Source organism: Aquarana catesbeiana, linkage group LG08 (assembly GCF_042186555.1).
Source record: "Aquarana catesbeiana isolate 2022-GZ linkage group LG08, ASM4218655v1, whole genome shotgun sequence".
Lineage (NCBI taxonomy): Eukaryota > Metazoa > Chordata > Amphibia > Anura > Ranidae > Aquarana > Aquarana catesbeiana.
Window position 1 is genome coordinate 52,691,639 of NC_133331.1, and position 27,068 is coordinate 52,718,706.

Sequence of the window (27,068 nt, forward strand, 5' to 3'; positions counted from 1 at the left end):
AAATCTCTAATTACATGGTAGGTGTAAAAAGAAAATAATAATGAAAAAAAAAGGCCAAAAATGAAAATGAGTCCAATAAAGTTAAAACAATCCATAAGTTAAGAATGGGTCAGATGAATGAAAAACAGTCCATAGTTCTTAAAGTGATGCTACAATAAGTGAAAAAAGAAGGAAACTCGATCGTCCACCACCAATAAGTGCCAAACACCGAATGAAATGCACGCTTACCAAAAGGCAAGCTAATTGAGCTTGCTGCTATTTACCCAGCCAGGGCCTTTATCCAGGGGATCGGGAAAGCAGCTCCAATGGCATCAGCACAATGCAGCGGGAGGATCAGAGATCTGATCTATGCCTGTCATCGTACGGCGGTCCCCCGGGACATTTCAGATTTATAGCTGGTGACTCATAAGAGATCAGATATGCCTTTGTGTTCAGTGATCGGAATTTTTCAAAGGTGACATATGATATCCATCCGTGTATTTGCCTGACTGAGCTATCTGGCTATTGGCTGTCCATCCCTCCTGCATTGTGCTGACGCCATTGGAGCTGCTGTCCCGATCCCCTGGATAAAGGCCCTGGCTGGGTATGTAGCCGCAAGCTCAATTAGCTTGCCTTTTGGTAAGCGTGCATTTCATTCGGTGTTTGGCACTTATTGGTGGTGGACGATCGAGTTTCCTTCTTTTTTCACTGGAACTGGGCGACTAGTCAGGATTGGGGGAACGATGAATGCAACAATGTACAGAGACATCCTTGATGAAAACTTGCTCCAGAGCGATCTGGACCTCAGACTGGGGCGAAGGTTCATCTTCCAACAGGACAACAACCCTAAGCACACAGCCAAGATAACAAAGGTGTGGCTATGGGACAACTCTGTGAATGTCCTTGAGTGGCACAGCCAGAGCCCAGACTTGAACCAGATTAAACATCTCTGGAGAGAGCTGAAAATGGCTGTGCACTGACGCTCCCCATCAAACCTGATGAGGCTTGAGAGGTCCTGCAAACAAAAATGGGAGAAACTGCCCAAAAATAGGTGTGCCAAGCTTGTAGCATCATACTCAAAAAGACTTGAGGCTGTTTTGGTGACAAAGGTGCTTCAACAAAGTATTGAGCAAAGGCTGTGAATACTTATGTACATGGGATTTTCTTCGTTTTTTTTTTTTTTATGAATTTGCAAAGATTTCAAACAAACTTCTTTCATGTCATTCTGGGGTATTGTTTGTAGAATTTTGAGGAAAATAATGAATTTAATCCATTTTGGAATAGGACTGTAACATAACAAAATGTGGAAAAATGAAGCGCTGTGAATACTTTCCGGATGCACTGTATATTTGACAGGTTTCCGCCCATTTCCTGTTTTTGTCTTTGGGACAGGAAGTGAAGGGAAATTTCCCAAGTGGGGAGACAGACAGCGGTTCTAACTAATCCCTACTTTATCCAAAACTAAAAGGAAGATGGACAAAGCTTAGTCCTTCAAGAAATTTGAAGGATGATATGGGGGAGGTTTGGTCCAGAGAAATAATCCAGATCTTGGCTGCGGAACTTTTCCCCTATTGGTTATGTAATAACCAGTATGCGTAAACAGTTAGTACCTGGTAGGGATTAGCAAAATTAAGAGATTTTATTTCCCTCTAAATTTCATGAATATCTAATTTCGGTGAAATGTTACCATTTTGGTGACATGCATTGGAGTCATCGGGAAAGGTAAAATGAAGGTTGTTTTTTGGTAAAATAGGCTTTGTTAATGTGTGTTAGGTCCATATCTGGGAACTTGCCAGCAGTCCTAGAATTTTAATGCGGTTGCCAAGTAATTACCGGAAGTCAAATCTCTGGGACGGTTGACCTTCATTATTTATAAGCATGCTGCAGCTTTGGTGGGAGTGACAACCACAGTAAGATAAATAGATATGGTCCCACAGTTCAGAAAACTGAAAATTGTATCAAATACTTACTGTAATTTTCCCAAGCCTTAGGAGAATGCATGTGGCAGTATGCTGCCATGCCGGCGGCAGGAAAACATAATATTGTATCAAATACTTACAGTAATTTTCCTTTCCTGGCACAAAACCATGGCAGCATACTAGCACATGTATGCTGCCGTGTTGGTGCCAGGAAAATGTACTAACTCATCCACTGCAATGTGTAACCAATCAGATGCTTTGATATTTTTACAAGTTATGCGCTGCGCTTGGGTGACCCCAAAAACAAAATTAATAATAACCAACTCTGTGCTTACTAGTGAGATAATATTAAATACAAAATATATGAATGTAGAATAAATAAACAAGGTGTGAAAAAACAAGTGCTTATTACACCATAAATTAGTGCTTATTAGTGCTTGTTACACCATACATAGTGTCTTAATCAACATAAAAAGTGCTTAGTGCTCAATATAAAGTATCCTGCTTGTCTAAATGAATAAATCAATAAATAATAACTAATGAAAAAAGTTCTCTTTAGCACTCTAAATAGTGCGTGAAAATAATGTCCAGCAGTGATAATAAAACAATGCGTGCAGGTGGTGTTCAGCTGTGACAACAATCCAACATCATGCCAAAGATATCCTGAGTGCTGCAAAACATGCTCCTGTGCTCCTTCGTGACCCCCTTAAGCTAATGTGCTCACCTCAGAGCGTGTGACTCAGCTGCTACCCTGAGTCCAAATACGCTTTGGAGCCACCCCTGGGCTCAGTCTCAGTGTCTGCTGCACTCCTCCAGCTGGAAACAATGTGGCTCCATACATATAAATGAAAAGGAAACTATATAGTGTAATATAGTCAAAATAATTTTAATAAAAGAAAACGCTTCCCACACCGGGGTGTTTGGTGCGGTATGCTGTGCTGGGACAGCACTGGTGTAAAGTCCGTGTCAGTCTCTCCGTCCTGGCCCCTCCCCTACGCGTCTTCGACACAGGGATCACGTGTCATCATCAGGGGGATATGCTTTGATATTGCAGGAAGTTTGCACAAAAGTGAAATTCTCACCTAAAAATTCCAAAAGCTCCTTTCACATATCCTGTACTTGTTCAGAAGCAGCCCCATCTTTATCTTCATTATTTTATTTATGTTATTATCCACAGACTCACTCCTAGTGGAGGAGCTAGGCCTGTACAGACAGTAATTTGACTCACCTAGTACAGTATATACATACCAACAATATAATCCCAGATACTGGGATATTGTTAACCCTGCCCACAGTTTGCATTTTGTCTGCCCAATTTCCAAGTGGGTGCACTCAAATCACACCCACTTCACAGGTATGTCCTACCCAGGACTGACTTCTAAATATGCAGTGACTGCTCACTTACAGTCCCAATCCCCTTAATTAAAGTGGTTGTAAATCTCAGACATAAAATATGAACAAAGCATATCCCTCTATAGAGTTTACTTGTCTCACTTAAGAGCACTTAGTGTCATTTCTGTCTGCTGCCTCATTCGTCTACTATCTGCATGAGTCACTTCTGACAAGTTTTCCTGACACCAAGAGAAAATTGGTGACAGGGGAGGGAGCTCCAGCACACAGCCTGTGGTTGACAGCCTCAACCTTTTACCTGTGCACTGTGAGAAGGGGGGGTGTCCATTCCTCCATTCCCTCCAATCAGCTCTCAGAGCTTTCCTCACTGAACTCTGCAGTGTGTAATTTCTGCTCCCTGCCCCCTGCTTTCTGAAAGCTCAGACAAGGTGTATTATTTTAAACTTTGAATGGCTGCAGAGAAGAGGATGCTGCAGAGAAGAGGAGGTTGCAGATAAACAGGTACAACTTATATAGAGGGATTTGTTTCATTTCTGTGTATCACCTGAGGCAAGTCACTTCACTGGGTATATGGAAGGGTGTACAACCACTTTAACTGCTTGCCGACCAGTGCACGATGATATACGTTGGCACAATAGCACGGCTGCGCAAATAGGCGTACCTGTACGTCCCCTTTATGACGCAGCATTGTGGGCGCGTGCACCTGTCACGTACTCCGTGACCATGCCCGCGGGTCCCGCGGACTCGATGTCCGCCGGTGTCACGTGATCATGTCATGGAGCGGCAGAACGGAGGGATTCCTATGTAAACAAGGCATTTCCCTGTTCTGCCTAGTGACATGACAGAGATCACTGCTCCCTGTCATCGGGAGCGGTGATCGCTGTCATGTCCGTGGTAGCCCCTCCCCCCCCACAGTTAGAATCACTCCCTAGGACACACTTAACCCCTTGATCGCCCCCTAGTGTTTAACACCTCCCCTGCCAGTGTCATTTATACAGTAATCAGTGCATTTTTATAGCACTGATTGCTGTATAAATGACAATGGTCCCAAAATAGTGTCAAAAGTGTCCGCCATAATGTCGCAGTTGTTATAAAAATCGCAGATTGCTGCTATTACTAATAAAAAAAAAAAAATTATAATAAAAATGCCATAAATCTATTCCCTATTTTGTAGACGCTATAACTTTTGGGCAAACCAATCAATATACGCTTATTACAATTTACTTTTTTTTTAACCACAAATATGTAGAAGAATACATATCGGCCTAAACTGAGAAAGAAATTCGTTTTTTTTATATATTTTTTGGGGATATTTATTATAGCAAAAAGTAAAAAATATTGCTTATTTTTCAAAATTGTCGCTCTTTTTTTGTTTAAAATAAAAACCGCAGAGGTGATCAAATACCACCAAAAGAAAGCTCTATTTGTGGGAAAAAATGGACGTCAATTTTGTTTGGGTGCAACGTCGCGCGACCGCGTAATTGTCAGTTAAAGCGACGCAGTGCCGTATCATAAAAAGTGCTCTGGTCAGGAAGGGGGTAAATTCTTCCGGGGCTGAAGTGGTTAATGCCTTTTTTAGTTCCTGCGCATGTGCATGGCCTAGGGTACAGTATCAGTTGTACAGAGGGCCAAGATGCGGGACTGGGACTGTAGGCATTTATGCCAGAAGAGCAGAGGGCTATGAGGTACAAGGCGGGAGGGGTTGTGTTAGGGAATTGACTCTTCCTAGAGTAGTCAAATTTTCTAGCAAGTTCAAAGGCACATTACAAGTGAATAAAAGAATTGGGCTTTGTCTACAATTCTTGCAGTTGGTGGTATGGTCTCTTCAAACTCTGTGGCCAACTCTCTGGGTGTATCTAATGTGGTTCTACAGGTTGTCACAAGTCTGGTTATTATATTTATTATGTGTCTTGGAGGTCACCGTGCTGTCTGTGTCATTGTAGGGCTACCAGGATGGACGAGAACGGATAATCCAGCGATCTACCAGTCAGGGATCCATCAACTCTCCAGTGTACAGCCGTCATAACTACACCCCCACCATCTCCCGCTCACCCCAGCACTTCCACAGACCCGGTAAGTACCACCTTTGGAGCATGTCTGAGACCTTACATAGAAGGGGAAGTGCTAAAAACACCTGGTGAGTGCAACACACTTTCAAGCTCAGAGGAGTTGAGCACAGAAGGAAACACGACTGTGTGGTCAATGTATAGACATATGAAAAGGGCGACAAAACAAAAGAGAAACCGCCCAAGATGCTCTCAATTGTTCGAAATTTGATCATATAAAAACATCAGAAGCATTTCGAGGCAACAACACTTCCTTCATCGGAGCTATAAAACATATTAAGAATACATTTAAACTAATGTCCATAAATACAGAAATATAAAACCAGATATTATAAAAGATTGTGGAATGTCAGGAGACAAATTCAGCCCCAACAAAGATACCGATCGGTTCCAGATGTTCAGATTCCTTCTGTCAGTTCAAAACTGAATATTACAATCTGATTGGTCAATGCAGACAGCTCTGGTTTAAAGAGAGCCAATCATAATCAACCAGATGTGAGAATTTGCTGTAAATTTCTTGCAGGTTTTTCGTCTCTGTGACCACTTTATCAAATTATTGATAAAGAACAGCGAGCCGTACACACCCTGAACTCTGCTGGGCTCAGAATTTTCAATTAAGACTTGGCTGCAGCTGAATCCTTGGCTCTGCTCTCTACTAAGCATAATTTGTATGTGAACAAGCGTAGAACATTCCCCCGGGAATGATTGTAGAAACTTGGCAACCTTTTATGTAGCAGACAACCCCATGCCAACAAGTTGAGCAAAGCACAAGGAAAGGTTTGAGTTTTCATACCTGTGTGTGGCCAAATGTCAAAGCTGAATAAAAGCTGAACCAGGAAATATGAAGCGGCTGTGTAATTCCTAGCTCAAAGATAATTAATTTTGGATGGAGCTGGGAAGGGTTAGGGACCCTGTTGGGTTTTATTGGAAGATTAAGTTTGCATGCTATGACCCCTTTGGGGAGATCTCCCCTCACTTCTTAACTCTATGATGGGACATGTTGTCCTTAAGATAGCATCAAGCTGCCAAAACTCTTTGATGCTATATAACACTTAAAGGGTAACTCCACTTTCGTGGGGACAAAAAAAATAGCAAATAAAAAGAAAAATAATATAGTGTATACAATTGCGACACAAGTCATATTGTAATTGAATATTATTAAAAAAAACCTTTCCTTTTCAAACTGCAGCTCTGTAATTTTCTGAAAATGCAATACAATATGGCAACCTGGAGGTGTTTTGTACACAGATGGTATACAGAATGCCCCCCAGGAACTTCATTTCCTGCTTGTGTGATTGGCTCACTGATTTTCCCAGAAGTCTGCACTAAGATACAAGTCAGATTTCAGACATCCCCTGCAACAAAAATATCATTTTTGGTGGTATACTTCCAATAGGAAACCACATCTAAAGGGATGCAGGCCCAGCAGCTTCCCTCTTTAGAGCCCTGTGGGTGAACAGCTGATTGATAATTATAAAACCACTCCCATTAGACTCACTTAGCACAGAGGAACAAACAGTGATTTCTTCCGAATAACAAAAGGTAGGAATCTGCAACAAAGTTTGTTAAAATCCTTGTAATGTACATAGATTACCCAGAGGGGAATGTTCTTTTCTCAACAAAAGTGAAGTTACTGTTTAAGGCATGCTAAAGGGAACTCTTAGTTATACCAGCATGCCTCAAGTGCCACTTAGTACATCTTAATGTGTTAACAGGTATATTTTGGGGCTTATTGAACAGGTAAAGTAAAAAGTTTTCAATGGTGTATATAACAGACAGAAAGGGAACAAATACAAGAAGTCCATTCCCAGGGTTTGCCTATTTATTCATTAGAGGTACTTATATAGCGCCATCAATTTACACAGCCCTTTACATATACAGTATCTCACAAAAATGAGTACACCCCTCACATTTTTGAAAATATTTTATTTTATCTTTTCATGTGACAACACTGAAGAGATGACACTTTGCTACAATGTAAAGTAGTGAGTGTACAGCTTGTATAACAGTGTAAATTTGTTGTCCCCTCAAAATAACTCAACACACAGCCATTAATGTCTAAACCGCTGGCAACAAAAGTGAGTACACCCCTAAGTGAAAATGTCCAAATGGAACCAATTAGCAATTTTCCCTCCCCGGTGTCATGTGACTCGTTAGTGTTACAAGGTCTCAGGTGTGAATGGGAAACAGGTGTGTTAAATTTGGTGTTATCGCTCTCACTCTCTCATACTGGTCACTTGAGGTTCAACATGGCACCTCATGGCAAAGAACTCTCTGAGGATCTGAAAAAAAGAATTGTTGCTCTACATAAAGATGGCCTAGGCTATAAGAAGATTGCCAAAACCCTGAAACTGAGCTGCAGCACGGTGGCCAAGACCATAGAGCAGTTTAACAGGACAGGTTCCACTCAGAACAGGCCTTGCCATGGTCGACCAAAGAAGTTGAGTGCACGTGCTCGGCGTCATATCCAGAGGTTGTCTTTGGGAAATAGATGTATGAGTGCTGCCAGCATTGCTGCAGAGGTTGAAGGGGTGGGGAGTCAGCCTGTCAGTGCTCAGACCATACGCCGCACACTGCATCAAATTGGTCTGCATGGCTGTCGTCCCAGAAGGAAGCCTCTTCTAAAGATGATGCACAAGAAAGCCCGCAAACAGTTTATTGAAGACAAGCAGACTAAGGACATGGATTACTGGAACCATGTCCTGTGGTCTGATGAGACCAAGATAAACTTATTTAGTTCAGATGGTGTCAAGCGTGTTTGGAGGCAACCAGGTGCGGAGTATAAAGATAAGAGTGTCTTGCCTACAGTCAAGCATGGTGGTGGGAGTGTCATGGTCTGGGGCTGCATGAATACTGCCTAAACTGGGGAGCTACAGTTCATTGAGGGAACCATGAATGCCAAAAGGTACTGTGACATACTGCAGCGGAGCATGATCCCTTCCCTTCGGAGACTGGGCCGCAGGGCAATATTCCAACATGATAAAGACCCCAAACACACCTCCAAGATGACCACTGGCTTGCTAAGGAAGCTGAGGGTAAAGGTGATGGACTGGCCAACCATGTCTCCAGACCTAAACCCTATTGAGCTTCTGTGGGGCATCCTCAAACGGAAGGTGGAGGAGCACAAGGTCTCTAACATCCACCAGCTCCATGATGTCGTCATGGAGGAGTGGAAGAGGACTCCAGTGGCAACCTGTAAAGCTCTGCTGAACTCCATGACCAAGAGGGTTAAGGCAGTACTGGAAAATAATGGTGGCCACACAAAATATTGACACTTTGGGCCCAATTTGGACATTTTCACTTAGGGGTGTACTCACTTTTGTTGCCAGCGGTTTAGACATTGATGACTGTGTGTTGAGTTATTTTGAGGGGACAGCAAATTTACACTGTTATACAAGCTGTACACTCACTACTTTACATTGTTGAAAAGTGTAATTTCTTCAGCGTTGTCACATGAAAAGATATAATAAAATATTTACAAAAATGGGAGGGGTGTACTCACTTTTGTGAGATACTTTATATTGTACATTCACATCAGTCCCTGCCCCCAAGGAACTTACAATCTAAGGTCTCTAACTCACATTTATACATACACATAATAGGGCCAATTTAGACAGGAGCCAATTAACCTACCAGCATGTCATTGGATTGCAGGAGGAAACCCACACAGGCACAGGAAGAACATGCAAACTCTAGGCATCCCATGTTGGGATTCAAACCAACAACCCTAGTGCCACTGTGCCACGCTTTGAATTTAGAAATAATTTAGTTAACGTTACACCATCATGGTTTCCATAACGTTATTAAACATTCTGTCATGTGGTTCTCATGGAAGGTATGGAGAAGTCGTGTCAATCTATGGTGTAAATAAATTTGCAGATTGGTAAAAGTCAGCAGTGAGATTCAACAGGCCAACATAGTCCGTTCATCCGTACCTTTTATAACTAGGAAGCAGCAGTCCTGATTTCACTCTTAGTGAGGTATCTGTCCATCTGTGGGTAACCTTATACTACCAATAGACATACTAAAGCTGTCTAAGGGAACCGAAGATTCTGAGCCAGTCATTTCTTTATCTAAAGCTGGCCACATATCTTACAATATAATACAGTCTTCTTCAGACATGCAAACAACTGTGAGAGACCAAATATTACAAGATGACAAAAGATTACACAGAGATTGTAGAAAGGGATTGTAACATGTGTTTGCAGGATATTTCATAGATAAACATAGCCAAAGAGATTAATCTGTAGAGCTGTAAATTTTGCCCAAGCAATTGGATCGACTCCTCAAGTGATTTAAAACATTCAAAGGGTGTATTCAGTGAAGAGAGCCAAAATGGTCAACAGATGCAGAGCAGCTGAAGGTATATACACTTTGAAAGTCAAACCTGGCTCCTCCCATCTCCTTTACCTGCATCTTGTTCTTTTCTTCTGACTAGTCAGACAGTGTAAAACAGGTGCTCCCATTTCCTTACCTTCATATTGTTCTCTAATTTTATTTGCAGCCACACCAAGTTAAAGTTTAACTTTAGTCAGAAAATTATGCCCTTCAGGCTGGCCCCTTTTGCATGTACAGCTATGTAAAACAATAAAAATAGGTGTCTATTCTGTTTAAAATCCAGTAAGCCACTATCTCACTCTGCTCTGCACATGCTCAGTTGCTCTCTATTCCCGGCACTGTGCCTAAAATCAGAGTCAGTAGAGGCTGATCAGTTGACAGCTGAGGGAACACAGATTAGGGAGGGAAAAAAGAAAAGCAGAAAGGTGACAGGACAAACTCTGCTGCCAGGGAGATACAAAAGAGTAAGGCACCTTTCACATGGGGGTCTCCACTTGACGGACACCACTTGCTTAGTGGGGGATGGCTCCGCTGATCCCCGCCGAGCAGGCAGATGACAGGTCAGTCTCCACTCACTGTGCAGAGCAGAGACAGACCCAGTCCCGCTCTCCCCTATGGGGAAATCGGGTGAAAATGCGCCACCGCCTGTCCATTTTCACCTAATCATATTCGATCCACCAGACGGATGGAAAATAGGACCGCCAGGATCGGATAGCGGCGAATGTCAGCTGACATGTCATCACCGACATCCACCGCTCCATAGAGGTGAATGGAGGGTCTCATCAGGTCCGCCTGAAAAACTGACAGGCAGACCTGTTCGGACAGCCCGTGTGAAAGGGGATTTACACTTACAAGGATAGTGTCTTATTTTATCTCCCTGATTCTCTCTCCTTTCCCTGTCATGACAGCCTGTGAGCTTCTGCACTGTAAACCTTCTCTCTGCCTTCCTTTCTAGATGAGCCTAGACATAGAGTCAAGGCTGGACAGTTTTTGTCAGCCTTCCTCTTTAGCTGAACCAAGGCATACAATCAAGGCTGGAAGTGCACATATTTTAATTACAGAAAGTAACATATAGTTTGAGACTAAGGAGAGGGGGAGAGTTCTTAATGAGGAAGTTACTGCTTGAGTTTCAACAAAATAGCCGCCTCCAACAAGAGGAAACTGGAGCAATGCTGGAGGCAGTTTACAACACACTAATTTTGGCAGCATGATTATTAATGTGGTATCTGTATGCTCTTTTTTTTTAAGTGATTCTAAAGTCAGAAGGTTTTTTATCTTAATGCATCTATGCATTAAGGTAAAAACCTTCTGTGTGCAGCAGCCCCCCTAATACCTACCTGAGTCCCATCTCGATCCAGCGATGTTGCATGCTGTCTGGGACTCTCCCTCCTCATTGTCTGAGACCGCAATGGGACGCCATTGACTTCCACTGCTGTCAATCAAAGTCATTGTGCCAATGAGGAGAGAGAGGGGGCGGGGCCAAGCCACGGCTCCATGTCTGAATGGACACACAGAGCAGCGGTTCGGTTGCCCCCATAGCAAGCTGCTTGCTGTGGGGGCAGGAGGGAGGGGCCAGGAGTGCTGGCGGGGGACCCCAGAAGAGGAGGATCAAGGATGCTCTGCGCAAAACAACTGAACATCGCAGGTAAGTATAACACGTTTGTTATTTTTCAATGAAAAAAATAGACTTTAGTATCACTTTTAGGAACATTATTGTTATCAAACTGTTATGGGTAAAATTCCACTTTAACTTTAGGATAGTCAAAAGATTGTAGGTAGTACGTATGCATTCAGTGTAAGTATTGTTTGGATATTTTCTGTTACCCTCCGTTGCAAATATATATTTGAAACCGTTGTCCACTGAAACAGGTAATTTGTTTATTGTAACAAGTTGGAAATATTCTGACAACAAATATTCACAGCTAAATACACATGTGAGACGTGATACAGTATATGGTTCTGTTTACCTATAAAGTAGTATACATCCTCCAGGGATCCCCCCATCCTGCTCTGCTATAAAACTGGTGACACCACCATTCAGAGGTCATCAAATCATCTCCTGTACACCCACCTCAGTACCTCCCCTCCTGCCCTCCTGCCCATGAGTTACTAGGGCAGGCACTTTCAGTGGAAGCCGGATATCATCTCTCAGCTAGTGGGGCAACTCAATATTATGGCTGACTGCTATTATTCTGGCAGAAATTAAAAAAAGGAATATTATGGTTGTCATTGAAATATGTACAGCGTGTTGTTGAGAACTGCCTAGAGTTTTGCTTTAAAGCAGACCTTGCAAAAAATAAAAATAAATCACATTTTATATAACCTAAATGTCCCCCTAGATTTGTAAAATATATGAAAATATATGAATCCTACTTTTGCTGTTATATTCTTCTACAAAAATTCTGTCCCCTTTCACTGCATTATGCTGATTGCACCTTGGTGGCATTGAGCCAGTGCCGACATGATAAAACATCTTGCGGTAGACTGTCCATGTAAAGTGTAATAATCATCCTCTCTTGTTTTTTTGTGAAGGACATTTCATCAGGCTTAAAGCCCAACTTTGGGAAACTTCACGGTGATCCCTTGCAGTGGGGCTGTGCCTGCACTGCAATGGTTAACTCTTTGGTTTATCTAGGGGAGAGGTGAAGACCTTTTACTTACCTGATCCTCAGCTCTCCCATGCTCTGGCAATGGAGTGTCCCTTAGCATCCTCACATCCAATGCAGGGCTTTAGATCGGGTAAGTAAATCTTCTTTTTGATGTCCCCTGGACCTAAATGAAGAACTAACCCTTGCCGTGTGGGTACAGCCCACTGCAAGGGGTAATTTTAAAGTTTCCTGGATTTGTGCTTAAAAAAGCAGTCATGGACATACGAGACCACTCTAAGGCTAGAGTTACATGAGTGGTTTTCATTTTCTGCTAATGGGAGCTTTTCTTTACTATATATTGAGGGACACAGGAATCCAGAAACAGTCAAGTTATACTGCCACCTGCAGCAGGTGGGGACACTGGCATGCAGAAAAGTTATAAGCCAGCCCCTGTATAACCCCTCCGCTACCCAGCATTCCCCAGTTTTTCACTAGTGTTGTTGTCTTTGGTGGTGGCATCTATTCCTGGTCTGGAGATTCAGGTTGATCCCATGAGATCTCCCCTTGGCTGTGGCAGTTTCACTGTCTTGTTAGGGTTCCCCTCATCTGGCTCAGATTCAGGCATTTATCCTTCAAGAACCTCTGTGTTCCAGAGGGTTCAAAATACCCTTGGGCCTTTTTTAATGGATGTTGCCCACCTCTCAGTTGGACTGCTTTTGGATGTCTTGACTGTTTCCAAACCCCTATGTCCCTAAAGGATAATGGAGAAAATAAGATTTTTTTACTTACCATAAACATTTTTCGTTCAAGTCCATTTAAGAGCACAGGTTCCACCCCTCTGTGTGATTTTTGGCTTGCCCTGTGTATGCTTTTTAAAAAAAAATGAGGCGTGCTGGGTACAGGAAGAGTTCTACAAGGGACTGGCTTACAGCTCATCTGTTTGCCAGTGTCCCAATTAGCGATAAGCTAAGGTATGGGCCACAGTCAGTTCCTCCCAAATCCGCTGGAAGCTGTCACTTGTCACATGATAGCAGGCCACCTGCCCAATCAGCTGTGGCTAGGAATTCCCCACCCCACAGCACATAACAAAGGGGGTAAAATGTTGGCTGGTATCCTTATCCCAATATGGCCATATGTCATATTAGGTCAATTATGTCACCAGCATTCCCGCCTCTTTGTTTTGTGTGTGGCTGCCGGGGGCAGGAAATTCCTAGCCACAGCTGATTGGGCCAGTGGCCTGCTTTCATGTGACATCTACCAGCGATTTGGGAGGAACTGACTGTGGCCCGTACCTTAGCTTATCACTAATTGGGACACTGGCAAACAGAAGATTTATACACCGGCCCCCTGTATAACTCCTTTACCCAGCATGCCTCAGTTGTGTCATAGCCAGCCAAAAAACACATGGGGTGGGGGAGCGGACTGTTCAGCCCAAACCTTAGCTCATCACTAGTCCCAGATTGTAAGCAGAAGTATGACCTGATTGTTTCTGAACGCCTGTGTGCCTCAATAGACTTGAAGGAAAAGACTTGACGGTAAGTACAAAAATTGTATTTTTTATGAAAAAAGTGGAACCTTTCAGAAGAAGATACTGTTGCCGTATATTGTAATATGTCCAGAATTTATTCATGCAAACATGTTATTACTGAGGCATTACTCTCAGATATGCCAGCTCCAGAATACACTCTTCCACAGGCAATGCAAGAAATATATAGAATAGAAATGGGGCACAAAATATTGAATAGAAGTGGCTACAAAAAGCCTATATTTAACATGGTCACGGCGCAAGGTCTTCTTTAAAACTTTTCTTTGTCAGAGTTAACGAGGCTGCCGCTTTAACCCTTTTTTTTGTCCCTGTAATGTTTTAAGTTCTTTTCCTCTTCCAGGCTATAACTTTTTGCTTAATTTGAGAAAAAGTTTTGCGTCCTCCATATTCCTCCCGAATCTGTCTCTTATTTTGTTCTGTTCTCTGACCCTCCGTCTGTCTCTTTTCCTGTTTTTTTTTTTTTGGTTTGTCCATAATCTCCCGGCTTTCTTACTACGTCCTGTAACTTTCCAGAGCTGTTGTGTACTGGTGTGCAGCGCTTCTCGTACACCCGCACCGGCAGCTTCAGCTCCACCCTCAGCGACTCCCGTCCCAACTCCCCTTTCAGACATCACACGATCCTCCATGTCAAAGGTAAGCGGACCGGTCACGCCAACGCCGGTAGCGTTATTGGCTTCTCCAGGCGGGAAACCAATAAGTTGGCTGTCCAGTGTCTGAGCTCGGAGGCCGCTCTCTTGCTGCACGCTTTACGGTGGCTGCACCGCTTGTCATGACCGCCTTTTCTGTGTGTTTCATTAACGGCATGCTTAAAGGGCCATTCCACCTAAACATGGGATTTTAGTAATGAGTGGCGTCTGATTGGCTGAACTGCCCACTGGCTTCTTATATCTCTTTTGAACTATAATGGCGATAAATCCTGATTATAGTTCCAGACCTGTTCCCACCCACCTGTGTTCCTGTTCTTTTCGTTACATTGTCTATAACATACAATATAAAGAATCCAGTGGCGAAAGTGGGAACCCCTCATAATAGACACAGCAGGTGGGCGGAGCTGGGAACTCCAAGAGATATATGAAACAGCATGTATCCAGCATCCCCAGAATCTATTAAACGCTGAAATGTCAGTTTTTAGGTGGAACGACCCATTGATGATGATGTGTAAATCACAAATGAATTTAAAGGGCCAGTAATCCTAAAATCCAAATTACCCTCCTGTAAAAAAAGAAACATATGTTGTAAAATTTCCTGTGCAAAATCTAGCATTGTATCTTTATGTGTTTCATTGTTGTTTTTATTAGCTGAAATTGTGCAACTGTGGTGCACCCTCCCTCCTTAAAGGCATAGTCCACTTTTTGAACCATGTTTCATAATAATGTTATACTCATATTTAGGGTGTAACCTGAAACACGGTCGCATACCTCATACCTTTTTTTTTTAGTACTCATCGATACCAATTATCGAAACCTACTGCTGTTTTATTTACACTTCAGCTATCAGCAATGGTACAAAGCATTAAAAAGTTATTTACAAATTAAATAAATTATTTTTTTTCAATTTTGTGCTTTTTTTAATGTGAAACATGTAAATATATGTTAAATATTAATGTATAAATATCGTCGAACAAAGCAAACAAAAAAAAACTTTAAATATTAAAAGTTTATCAAATAGAACTGGACAAAAAAAAAAAATCAGCAGGAAAATAATGATTAAACGGAGAAGGAGAATAAGGAGTTAATTAAGGCTGATTAAAGTAAATTAAGGATTAATAAGGGGTTAAAACAGGAACATTTAAATAAAAAATAATATTTTTTTTTTTTTTTTACTTGTCAGGTTGCTTTAAACTGAATTCATCTGCAGAGGGAAGTTCATCTCTTTCATCCCTAGATGAAGAAACAGATACAAAAAGAAACAATGTTTCCATGGTTGAGCAATGTTGTTGATTTACATTGCCCAGCTGCTTTTTTTTTTTGACAGCTCCAGTTGCCGGGACTTCATTTACACTTCAGGAACACCACTGATAGCTGAATGAGTGTTGGTTGCGAATAATAGCCAATAATTTCCCAGTTTTTTTTTTTTTTTAAATATACATTTCAGCTGTCAGTCGGGGAATCCCGTTGACCGCTAAAAGAATGGAGCCTGAAAGCATTGGTTTCAGGTATCGAAGCATTTGCACAAGTACCGATACCAGTATCGGTATCGGTGCAACCCTAGTATGGGCTGCATTTGGTAGTAACCAAATGCAGCCCATTCAAGTAAAAAAGGCCCCGTCGTGAATAGAAGATCCCCCTTTGGCTGAAAAAAAAAATAAGATTCAGGAGGCCTCCTGAATGCCTACCAGCTATTGTTCTATCGTCCTTTGAAAAGTGATCCATCACTTTTCAGAGGGGCAGTAGAAAGTGCTGCTTCTGTAAATGAGCCCATACAGAGCCTGATCACAGTTACAATGCTCTGCAGACCTGAATGCTGAACATTTTTAATTCTATCCACGTATGTGGGTGCATTTATTGAGGGTCCATTTACATTTTAATGCACGTTATGTCACCACATTAATATGTGTTGCATTAAGGCAGCCCAAATCACTGGTGTTCATATGCACTAAAACGTCCCAAAATCAGCCTGGTCATAAAACTTTTGCCACAGTGCACTACAACGCATAATGGTGTGTTGTGGTGCATTGCCATAATGCATTTGGGCACAATTCAAAAAGAATGGCACCTTAATGTGTCAACACAGGAAACATGCCTTGCAGTAGAGCACACGTTGCCGCAATGCATAGATAAAAATTGATCTTCATTTTTTTTTTTAAAAGTCGACTATGCCATTAATAGACATGAACATGTATGCTAGGACAGTTCCAGTGTGCACGTTAATGGACGTGGTTATGCCCACCATCAGGTCACTATTAGATTACAGAATCTGCCTGTAGTGTCCTTTAATGCTGTACAAGTCACTTGTGTGGTAGAAATTATATTCTGATAAATTCTCCAACCTTAGAAATGATAATGCCATTTAGAATTACCGGTCCTTAATTCATAGAACACATTCATACTTCACATACTGGTGTGGGATGTGAGATCACCTCTCTCTTTACACAGATATGGTTGTTGGTTTGCACATGTCTGCACCCTGCTCTGTCGCTTACTATGTATTTAAGAATAGAGCCGTTTATCTTTTTTAGTTTGCTGGACGTCTTTCTCCATGCAGTAGATGTTATATAATAAACTTTGCAGTCTAAAGCCTTCGGACACTTTCCATGAATGTCTACCAATATTCTGTGAAAATTAGATTTTGGTTGCTGTTTGGAGTGTGTGCTTTTCTCTTATCCTGAATGATTGCTGTTGCCAGAATACGTATATTTACTGTCATCATATAGTAGTTATAATAATGTAAAATATTTAAATGTAATATATATTCATATTTAGATTATTTTTATTATTTATATATTGTATATATTTATTCTTAATAATTGAATTGATACCTTATTAATAATTATAAATATATTTCCTGTCACTATAATTATGACTGTAATTAATGGTATATATATATATATATATATATATATATATATATATATATATAGATAGATAGATAGATAGATATACATACTGTATATCTATATATATATATCTATATATATATATATATATATATATAGATATATATATATATATATATATATATAATATCAATACATACACTATATTACCAAAAGTATTAGGACGCCTGCCTTTACACGCACATGAACTTTATTGGCATCCCAGTCTTATGCCCCGTACACACGGTCGGATTTTCCGACGGAAAATGTGTGATAGGACCTTGTTATCGGAAATTCCGACCGTGTGTGGGCTCCATCACACATTTTCCATCGGAATTTCCGACACACAAAGTTTGAGAGCAGGCTATAAAATTTTCCAACAACAAAATCCGTTGTCGGAATTTCCGATCGTGTGTACACAAATCCGACGCACAAAGTGCCACGCATGCTCAGAATAAATTAAGAGACGAAAACTATTGGCTACTGCCCCGTTTATAGTCCCGACATACGTGTTTTATGTCACCGCGTTCAGAGCGATCGGATTTTCCGACAACTTTGTGTGACCGTGTGTATGCAAGACAAGTTTAAGCCAACATCCGTCGGAAAAAATCCATGGATTTTGTTGTCGGAATGTCCCATCAATGTCCGACCGTGTGTACGGGGCATTAGTCTGTAGGGTCCAATATTGAGTTGGCCCACCCTTTGCAGCTATAACAGCTTCATCTCTTCTGGGAAGGCTGTCCACAAGGTTTAGGAGTGTGTCTATGGGAATGTTTGATCATTCTTCCAGAAGCACATTTGTGAGGTCAGACACTGATGTGGACGAGACGGCCTGGCTCTCAGTCTCCGCTCTAATTCATCCCAAAGGTGTTCTATTGGGTTGAGGTCAAGTTCCTCCACACCAAACTCGCTCATCCATGTCTTTATGGACCTTGTTTAGGGAAGGCCATTTTTTGTTCCAGCTCCATAAAGACATGGTTTGACCAGTTTGGTGTGGAGGAACTCAAGTGACCTACACAGAGCCCCAACCCCTACTGAACATCTTTGGGATGAATTGGACAACTGATTGCAAGCAAGGTGCTCTCATCCAACCTCAGTTCTTGACCTCACAAATGGTTACTAATTACCACAGACACTCTCCAAAATCTTGTAGAAAGCCTTCCCAGAAGAGTGGATGATGCTATAGCCACAAAGGGGAGGGAAGGGGGGAAGGGGGCAACTGCTTTTTAATGGCCATGGCTTTGGAATGGATGTCCAACAAGCTTATATCGGTGTGATGGCCAATTGTCCACAAACAACTAACCATATAGCACACCTTAATATAAATCAAGGCTAGATTGGTATTTTTGTTGTATATGTCATTTTTATTTGTATCCCTCATTTTTAGCTCTGTAATACTATTCAGCCTATAATGTGGTTATCCTAAACCCGTTTTTCCCTGATATTTTAAAAATCTGGTTAATAATAAAAGTTCTAATTTTACTATTGTCATCATTGTCTGTTAGATAGTTCTGTAATACTGTTGGCCCCACATTGTGGTGGTGAGGGATACTTATAGAATTTTGCAACTCACAAATGGTCAGTTGTGCATTTCAGTAAATGTAGTTTGCTCTGAAATAGTTTTGTGGTTTGGAGTTCACTGCTTTGGAGTGGAATAGAAAGTTGACGAGGTTTGATCATTTTAAAAGAAAAACAAAATGTGGAGAGAGAACATACATTTTACTACATGTTCCTCACTGTAATCAGTTCAAGGGTATATAAGGGTTCCTGCATATTGTCCATTATTCTTGAACTCGGGGTAAAGAACAATGGTTGTCATCTTGCAAGTGGCAGGACATCACATAAGGTTAAATATACAGTATCTCACAAAAGTGAGTACACCCCTCACATTTTTGTAAATATTTTATTGTATCTTTTCATGTGACAACACTGAAGAAATGATACTTTGCTACAATGTAAAGTAGTGAGTGTACAGCTTGTATAACAGTGTAAATTTGCTGTCCCCTCAAAATAACTCAACACACAGCCATTAATGTCTAAACCGCTGGCAACAAAAGTGAGTACACCCTAAGTGAAAATGTCCAAATTGGGCCCAAAGTGTCAATATTTTGTGTGGCCACCCTTATTTTCCAGTACTGCCTTAACCCTCTTGAACATGAAGCCCACCAGAGTTTCACAGGTTGCCACTGCAGTCCTCTTCCACTCCTCCATGATGACATCACGGAGCTGGTGGATGTTTGAGACCCTGCGCTCCTTCACCTTCCATTTGAGGATGCCCCACAGATGTTCAATAGGGTTTAGGTTAGGGGATATGCTTGGCCAGTCCATCACCTTTACCCTCAGCTTCTTTAGCAACCCAGTGGTTGTATTGGAGGTGTGTTTGGGGTCATTATCATGTTAGAATACTGCCCTGCGGCCCAGTCTCCAAAGGGAGGGGATCATGCTTTGCTTCAGTATGTCACAGTACATGTTGGCATTAATGGTTTCCTCAATGAACTGTAGCTCCTCAGTGCCGGCAGCACTCATGTAGCCCCAGACCATGACACTCCCACCACCATGATTGACTGAAGACAAGACACACTTGTCTTTGTACTCTTCACCTGGTTGCCGCCACACATGCTTGACACCATCTGAATCAAATAAGATTATCTTGGTCTTATCAGACCACAGGACATGGTTCCAGTAATCCATGTCCTTAGTCTGCTTGTCTTCAGCAAACTGTTTGCAGGCTTTCTTGTGCATCATCTTTAAAAGAGGCTTCCTTCTGGGAAGACAGCCATACAGACCAATTTTGATGGTTTGAGCACTGACAGGCTGACCCCCCACCCCTTCAATTCTGCAGCAATGCTGGCAGCACTCATATGTCTATTTCCCAAAGACAACCTCTGGATATGACGCTGAGCACGTGCACCCAACTTCTTTGGCCGGCCATGACAAGGCCTGTTCTGAGTGGAACCTGTTCTGTTATACCGCTGTATGGTCTTGGCCACCATGCTGCAGCTCAGTTTCAGGGTCTTGGCAATCTTCTTAAAGGCCATCTTTATGTAGAGCAACAATTCTTTTTTTCAGATCCTCATGAGGTGCCATGTTGAACTTCCAGTGACCAGTATGAGAGAGTGAGAGCGATAACACCCAATTTAACACACCTGCTCCCCATTCACACCTGAGACCTTTTAACACTAATGAGTCACATGACACCAGTGAGGGAAAATGTCTAATTGGGCCCAATTTGGCCATTTCACTTAGGGGTGTACTCACTTTTGTTTCCAGTGGTTTAGATATTAATGGCTGTGTGTTGAGTTATTTTGAGGGGACAGCATATTTACACTGTTATACAAGCTGTACACTCACTGCTTTTCATTGTAGCAAAGTGTCATTTCTTCAGTGTTGTCACATGAAAAGATATAAAAAACTATTTACAAAAATGTGAGGGGTGTACTCACTTTTGTGAGATACTGTATGTAATGCCAGAGAGGATTGCCAGAGACCGCAGACATACTCGAGGAAACGATGGTGAGAGATTAGGGTCATGCTACGGGTAAGCTTGGAGACTCATGCCCTGTACACACGATCGGAATTTCCGTCGGAAAAACCTTGGATGGTTTTTCCGACTAAATTCCGCTCAAGCTTGCCTTGCATACACACGGTCACACAAGTTCTTTGAACTTTCGACCGTCAAGAACGCGGTGACGTACAACACCACGATGAGCCGAGAAAATGAAGTTCAATGCTTCCGAGCATGCGTCGAATTGTTTCTGAGCATGGGTAGGAATTTTGCGTGTCGGAATTGCTACAGACGTTCAGAAGTTCCGATAGGAACTTTTTCCTTTGGAAAAATAGAGAACCTGCACTCAATCTTTTGCTGGCGGAAATTCCGCCAGCAAAAGTCCGATGGAGCATACACATGGTTGTAATTTCCAACCAAAAGCTCACATCGGACTTTTGCTGGCGGAATTTCCGATCGTGTGTACGGAGCATAGGTATTTGCTCTAGAAGATAGTGAGTGAATGGGGACATATTACATGAGCCTAGTAAAGATCACTGCTATCGCTATTGCATTTGCAAAATAAATGCTTCATATACTATTAAAGAGGAATGTCACTGCTGTTTTTAAAATGGCCGGGCTTCTTATCCCATCTTGGATGTGGAAGCCGGCTGTGACTTCCTGAAGGCTTACAGCCAGCTCCCCAGTGGGCACACGTGAGGGACCAGGCCAAGCTTACGTAATTCTTGCCTACCAGAAACATACCCAAATCCACTGCCATGCTTAAGACTTGCCTCTCCTGTATGTGGACAACCTGGGTGCCGGCCACTGTAGTCTGTCTCCACTCCCCATCAAAAATACAAAAGAATGTATCAGCCACACTCCACCCTTAACTCCTCTTGCCATATTTATTAGTTATCAACAAAATGACTGCATACAGCAATGTTTCCACCTGGAAACCAACCTTCCTTGACATGTTTCACCACTTCTGGCTTGCTCACAAGGATAAGGGATATCTTTGTGAGCAAGCCAGGCGTGGTGAAACGCATCAAGAAAGGTTGGTTCCCAAGTGGAGACATTGGTGCATGTAGTCATTTTGTTCATAATTAATAGATACGCCAAGAGGAGCTAAGAAAGGAGTGTGGCTGATACATTTTTTCATAATTCGTGGCTAGGCAAAAATTGCAGAAGTGGGCGCAAATACCCGTCACAAAAAAGTAGCCGCTCCCAGGAAAAAAAAAATACACCAAAATTGTTAGAGTGGGGAGGAGGCCTTTCACTTTTGTAGGTCTGCATTAAAGGCTGTTGGGGTCTAAGAGTCACACACCAACACCATAGGGCCACAGGTTGGGCATCAGAGGAATAGACAATTAAAAAAACCCCAATGGCCCATTTACACTATTGTGTTGTGGTAACGTGTGGTAAAACACACATTTTTCTGTGCCTTACTGCAACAGACAGTAAATCATGGGTTTGCTGCGGTACACGGGGTTGACAACAAAAATGCAGGCGCGGTTTTCGTGGATTAAGAAGCGTTGACAGTAGGTTTAGAAACAATAGCCTTAACGCAACACATTCACATGTGATAAAAGGACCCTTAGTGAATAGGCCCTCAAATTTAAAGTGGAAACTGTGAGAGCAAGCTTTCCAGCAATAATGTGTATGTAATGGCTCAGCTATGTCCTAATCTGATCTGGTAGAAAGGTTGCACTGCATAGGTCAGAACTTAGAGCAGATGTTCAATGACATGCTGGAATCTTTTAGGGACTTGTATTAAAACGTATTGAAAGCCAAAACTTTTTTATTTTAGTTTTGAATACAGTGGCAAGGCATCAGAACCCCTGTCAGGTTTTTGTTGCTTGAAAATTCTTCAGGTAGTGAGAAGAGCTGGATTGCTCGATGAGTATCTAAAGGTTCAAAGTTTTTTTGTTGGAGTCAACTGGAAGCTTTATTTGGGCATCTGTAAATGGACCCTAGAAAAGCATTAATATACGATAAGGAATAGATGTGAACTCCATGTATAAAAGTCCAGAATGATGAAGGAAAACCAATGCTTTTTGGAGTTATGAAAGATCAACGCATTTCAGAGGTTATGAAAGACCCTTTCTTTAAGACCAAAAAAGGATACAAAGTCTGAAATCTGGACCAGACATTAGTATCAAAGGCATGGGTTAGTTATTGCTGATATGTCAATTGGAAGCCTTGTGTCTTGCTTGAACCCTTCCCAGTGCCCTTTATGTGGGTGTTAACGCTGGAAGCAGAGAAGGCATCCCCATCAAATGATCACTGTGATTGGCTCTCAGAGCAGTCACATGATCAGGATTCCCGTCCGGCTGGTTTCTGATCACAAACATAGACCAGAAGCTCTCAGCGAGCTGGGAGCACATTTACAGAACACAACCTTGGACCCACATGGATATATATGTACGATAACTGAACATTAAGAGAGAAGTATAGCCAAAGCTTGTTTGGTTGTACTTCTCCTATGGATCACAGGAGTGAAATTCATTTTGCACTCCTGTGACCCGTTTTCAGCAAAGAGCGCGCTGAAGTTGACATCACAGAAATCAGTCCAGGTACCGCGTAATACCGGTGTGAACAAATATCTGTGCTAACTAGAAAGAGTGGTTAGCTGCCAGCATAGTTTGTTGATTCATCAAACGCATATATACAAAATTTCAAAATGCAGCGCTAAATTAAACAAAGTGATCAAGTGAATAAAAATAGTCCATAAGAACTTTAAAATAGTAGGGATGACCTGAAGCCTCCACCAAACGTCAGTGTGCACAAAGAAAGCACACCACACCCGCGTGCTGCCAATCTGCTTACCAGAACAATGTAAAAAACAAATCAAATTTAAAAAACAAATCAAAGTAATCAAATGATGCCAAGGCTCAACATTAACTCGGAATGACACTCCATCACAGATAGCCAAAAGATGGGAAAAGCCAGGTGGTCACATATCATCAGGACATCAAGGTACACATGGGAAGATGAATGGATTGGTGCAGTCACCAGCAGGATAACCCAGTAGGAAAAGAGCAATAATAGTGAAGCAAGATATAAGTGGGAGCCATGCTCACCATAAGTATGTAGTCCTGGCAGTTCTACTGCGTCCCACAGGCTCCTCGCACGATCTGGGTAGCTGGGAAAGTTTCTGGTGGGATGTTGTGCTGAATAGCGTTATACCGACAATGGGAGTCTGGATACTCCAGGTGCCTGGATTGATACCGCAAACCGCTGAGAGCCTGAGCCGGCCACCCCCCACCCCTCCACATCTCAGTGCTCCAGTAAGCGAGGAGGAGGCAGAGTGGAGAGCTGCTGATTGACAGTCAGCAGCTCTCTGCTCGGGAAACTGTCATAACCGAGTGATGGGCGGTGTTCAATCGCTCGTTCTCAGTGTAGAATCGCCAGATAACAGATGCAGCATCGGACCGATGCTGCATCCACCTAGGTAAGTATAATTGGGGAGAGAATCCTTTACTCCTGTATAACCTAAAGTATTGGGACGCCTGCCTTTACTCACACATGAACTTTCCTGGCATCCCATTCTTAGTCCATAAGGTTCAATATTGAGTTGGCCCACACTTTACAGCTATAACAGCGTCAACTCTTCTGGGAAGGCTGTCCACAAGGTTTAGGAGTGTGTCTATGGGAATGTTTGACCATTCTTCCAGAAGTGCATCTGTGAGGTCAGGCTCTGATGTGGATGACAAGGCCTGGCTCACAGTCTCCACTCTAATTCATGCCCAAGGTTTTCTATTGGGTTGATGTAAAGACTCTGTGCAGGTCAGTCAAGTTCCTCCACCCCAAACTCGCTCATCCAAGTCTTTATGGACCTTGCTTTGTGCACTGGTGCGCAGTCATGTTGGAACAGGAAGGGGCCATCCCCAAACTGTTCCCACAAAGTTGGGAGCATGAAATTGTCCAAAATGTCTTGGTATGCTGACGCCTTAAGTGTTCCACACCATAATCCCCCCTCCACCAAATGAATTGGACCAGTGCACAAAGCAAGGTCCATAAAGACATGAATAGGTGAGTGTGGAGGAACTTGACTGGCCTGCACAGAGTCCTGACCTCAATCCGATAGAACACCTAAGGGAGGAATTAGAGCGGAGACTGCGAGCCAGGCCTTCTCATCCAACATCAGTGCCTGACCTTACAAATGCACTTCTAGAAGAGTGGTCAAACATTCCCATAGACACACTCCTAAACCTTGTGGACAGCCTTCCCAGAAGAGTTGAAGCTGTTATAGCTGCAAAGGGTGGGCCAACCCAATATTGAACCCTACAGACTAAGACTGGGATGTCAATAAAGTTCATGTGCGTGTAAAGGCAGGTGTCCCAATACACATGTATCCTAATTAAACAAATAGGAATAAAATACATTTTTTTTTTATACTCTTTTCTTATCCAGATTGCAGACTTTTTCAGTCCTGAAGAAAGAGGACTTTCATAACTCCAGAAACATGTCCGATTTTCCTTGGCTATCTTAAATAAAATGCCAATATGAACTTTTCCACCTAATATGGCGCTTCAATTTTATTCCTGTATTTAGGTTTTTGTTGTGGTCGGTGTCCTGCTGGGGAGACTTGCCCTCTATGTTTGTCCTATTCACCATTGGCACCAGGACTAAAAAGTGAGGGGAAATCCAAAATTGAGTTGTCACCAAAACCAGAATAGATGGGTGATCTTCCAAGAAGGACACTTCTTCTGATGAGAGCTGTCTAGCGGGAATTCTCTCAATTTTGACCTCTATGATTAGGCCCTGTGGGCGGGGTGAAATGCATTGGGGGCGTGGCCTGGGTGGAGTTGGGCTGAAGTCGCTCTGCTGATTCCCCTTTCGGGCTGGTTTGGTTTGCGGCAGTGTTTCTCCCTTATATACAGTATACTCAATTTTGAGTGATTTCATCTCACTTTTTTTTCTATAAGACAGGAAGTGAAGAAAGATCTCCCCAATGGGACAGAGATGAAAGCAAACCTGACAGAGTTACAATGTAGAACCATTCCCTGTCCCAGACACATTGAAAAAAAGTCCTTAGATATAGTGTCATTTTCTCATTGTGTTTTGTGCTTGTTTTAAAGGCAAGTAAAATAGGATTTCCTTTTTAATTTTGTTTCTTGAAACTGATTGATACATGTATGGAGTCACTTTAGTAATCCACCCTTGATATGTCCAACCTGGCAGGAAAGTTCTGTAGTGGGAATGACTGTGTGATATACATTAACCACCCAATAACACAATCAAATCAGTTTTCCACCCCGCCCAGGACGCCACGACGGCGCTGAATGGGTCGCTTGTCTCTCCTTCATATTTGCTATGGAGTCACTTGTGTTTCTTGTTTGATTTCTGTATCGTTTTCTTGCGATTTAATTTCAATCTCCAGCTTATGTTCTGCTCTCTCTTTTTTATTTCTTTTCATTTTTTTTTTTTTTTTTTTTGTGTTTTGTTTTTTTTTTCATTGGAGGCACTGAGCCCAACAGCGGCAGGAATTCCCCTCTCCCCTATCGGCCAGACAGCCGCCCACTAACGCCTACATATGCTCAGGCCCCCAAACATTTCCATTTTCCAGGTAGGAGGCTGTGCTGTGTCTGTCTGCGTCCTGTCCGGGTGTAGAGTGTAGGACAATCCGTCTGTTTCTGTGTTGCCATTGTCTTGTTTGCTGGGGAGCCATGCTGTGTGTCTGGGGTTCCGCTGTAGTGCAAACACAATTGTTGTAAGTTGTAGAATGGATACATTGACTTCTTATGGATGATTCAAGGTAAGGGGGGCACAGGTGGTGGCTAGTTGGTTGGAGATCCCATAGTTATTCTAACCTGTAAAGCCAACATTGACAGGACATACCCACTTACAGATGGTGTACATAGCTTTAAAGAATAACTCCACCTTGAACTGGAAATTTAATTTGCAATATTATGTGCTGATGGGTACAGGAAAATGTCTCAGCCCTCAATGCTTCCAGTGCCAAGGTCCATCACTGTCCTTTGTCCTACGCCCAAATATGCATTAGTCTGTCTCTGTATTTTCCTGTCTAAAATAATAGGAAAATTATTGAAAACAGAGCTCCAGCCAAAAATAACATATAAAAGTGAATAGCCCATTAAAAGCGAAAAAGAAAAGCTTTTGTTGTGATATTCAATTTCAATCCAGAAGCTCTCCCCTCCAGCACTTCTTTACTGACACACGATGTCCTCAGTCTGATGGGGAGACTGAGGAAATGCTTTCTCCTGCCTGCAGCAGACTGATGACATCATCTCAGCCTA

At 42.3% G+C, this 27,068-nt stretch overlaps 1 protein-coding gene across 1 annotated transcript in view; it reads left to right on the forward strand.

Annotated features, from left to right (window-relative positions):
* The window catches only part of ABLIM1 (actin binding LIM protein 1), a 375,358-nt gene that overhangs the window by 279,696 nt on the left and 68,594 nt on the right, over positions 1-27,068 (forward strand). The window contains exons 12-14 of the mRNA XM_073595843.1: positions 5,192-5,321; positions 14,300-14,419; positions 26,273-26,377. Of these exons, the coding sequence (XP_073451944.1) occupies positions 5,192-5,321; positions 14,300-14,419; positions 26,273-26,377 (355 nt within the window). The remainder of the gene's footprint in view (positions 1-5,191; positions 5,322-14,299; positions 14,420-26,272; positions 26,378-27,068) is intronic.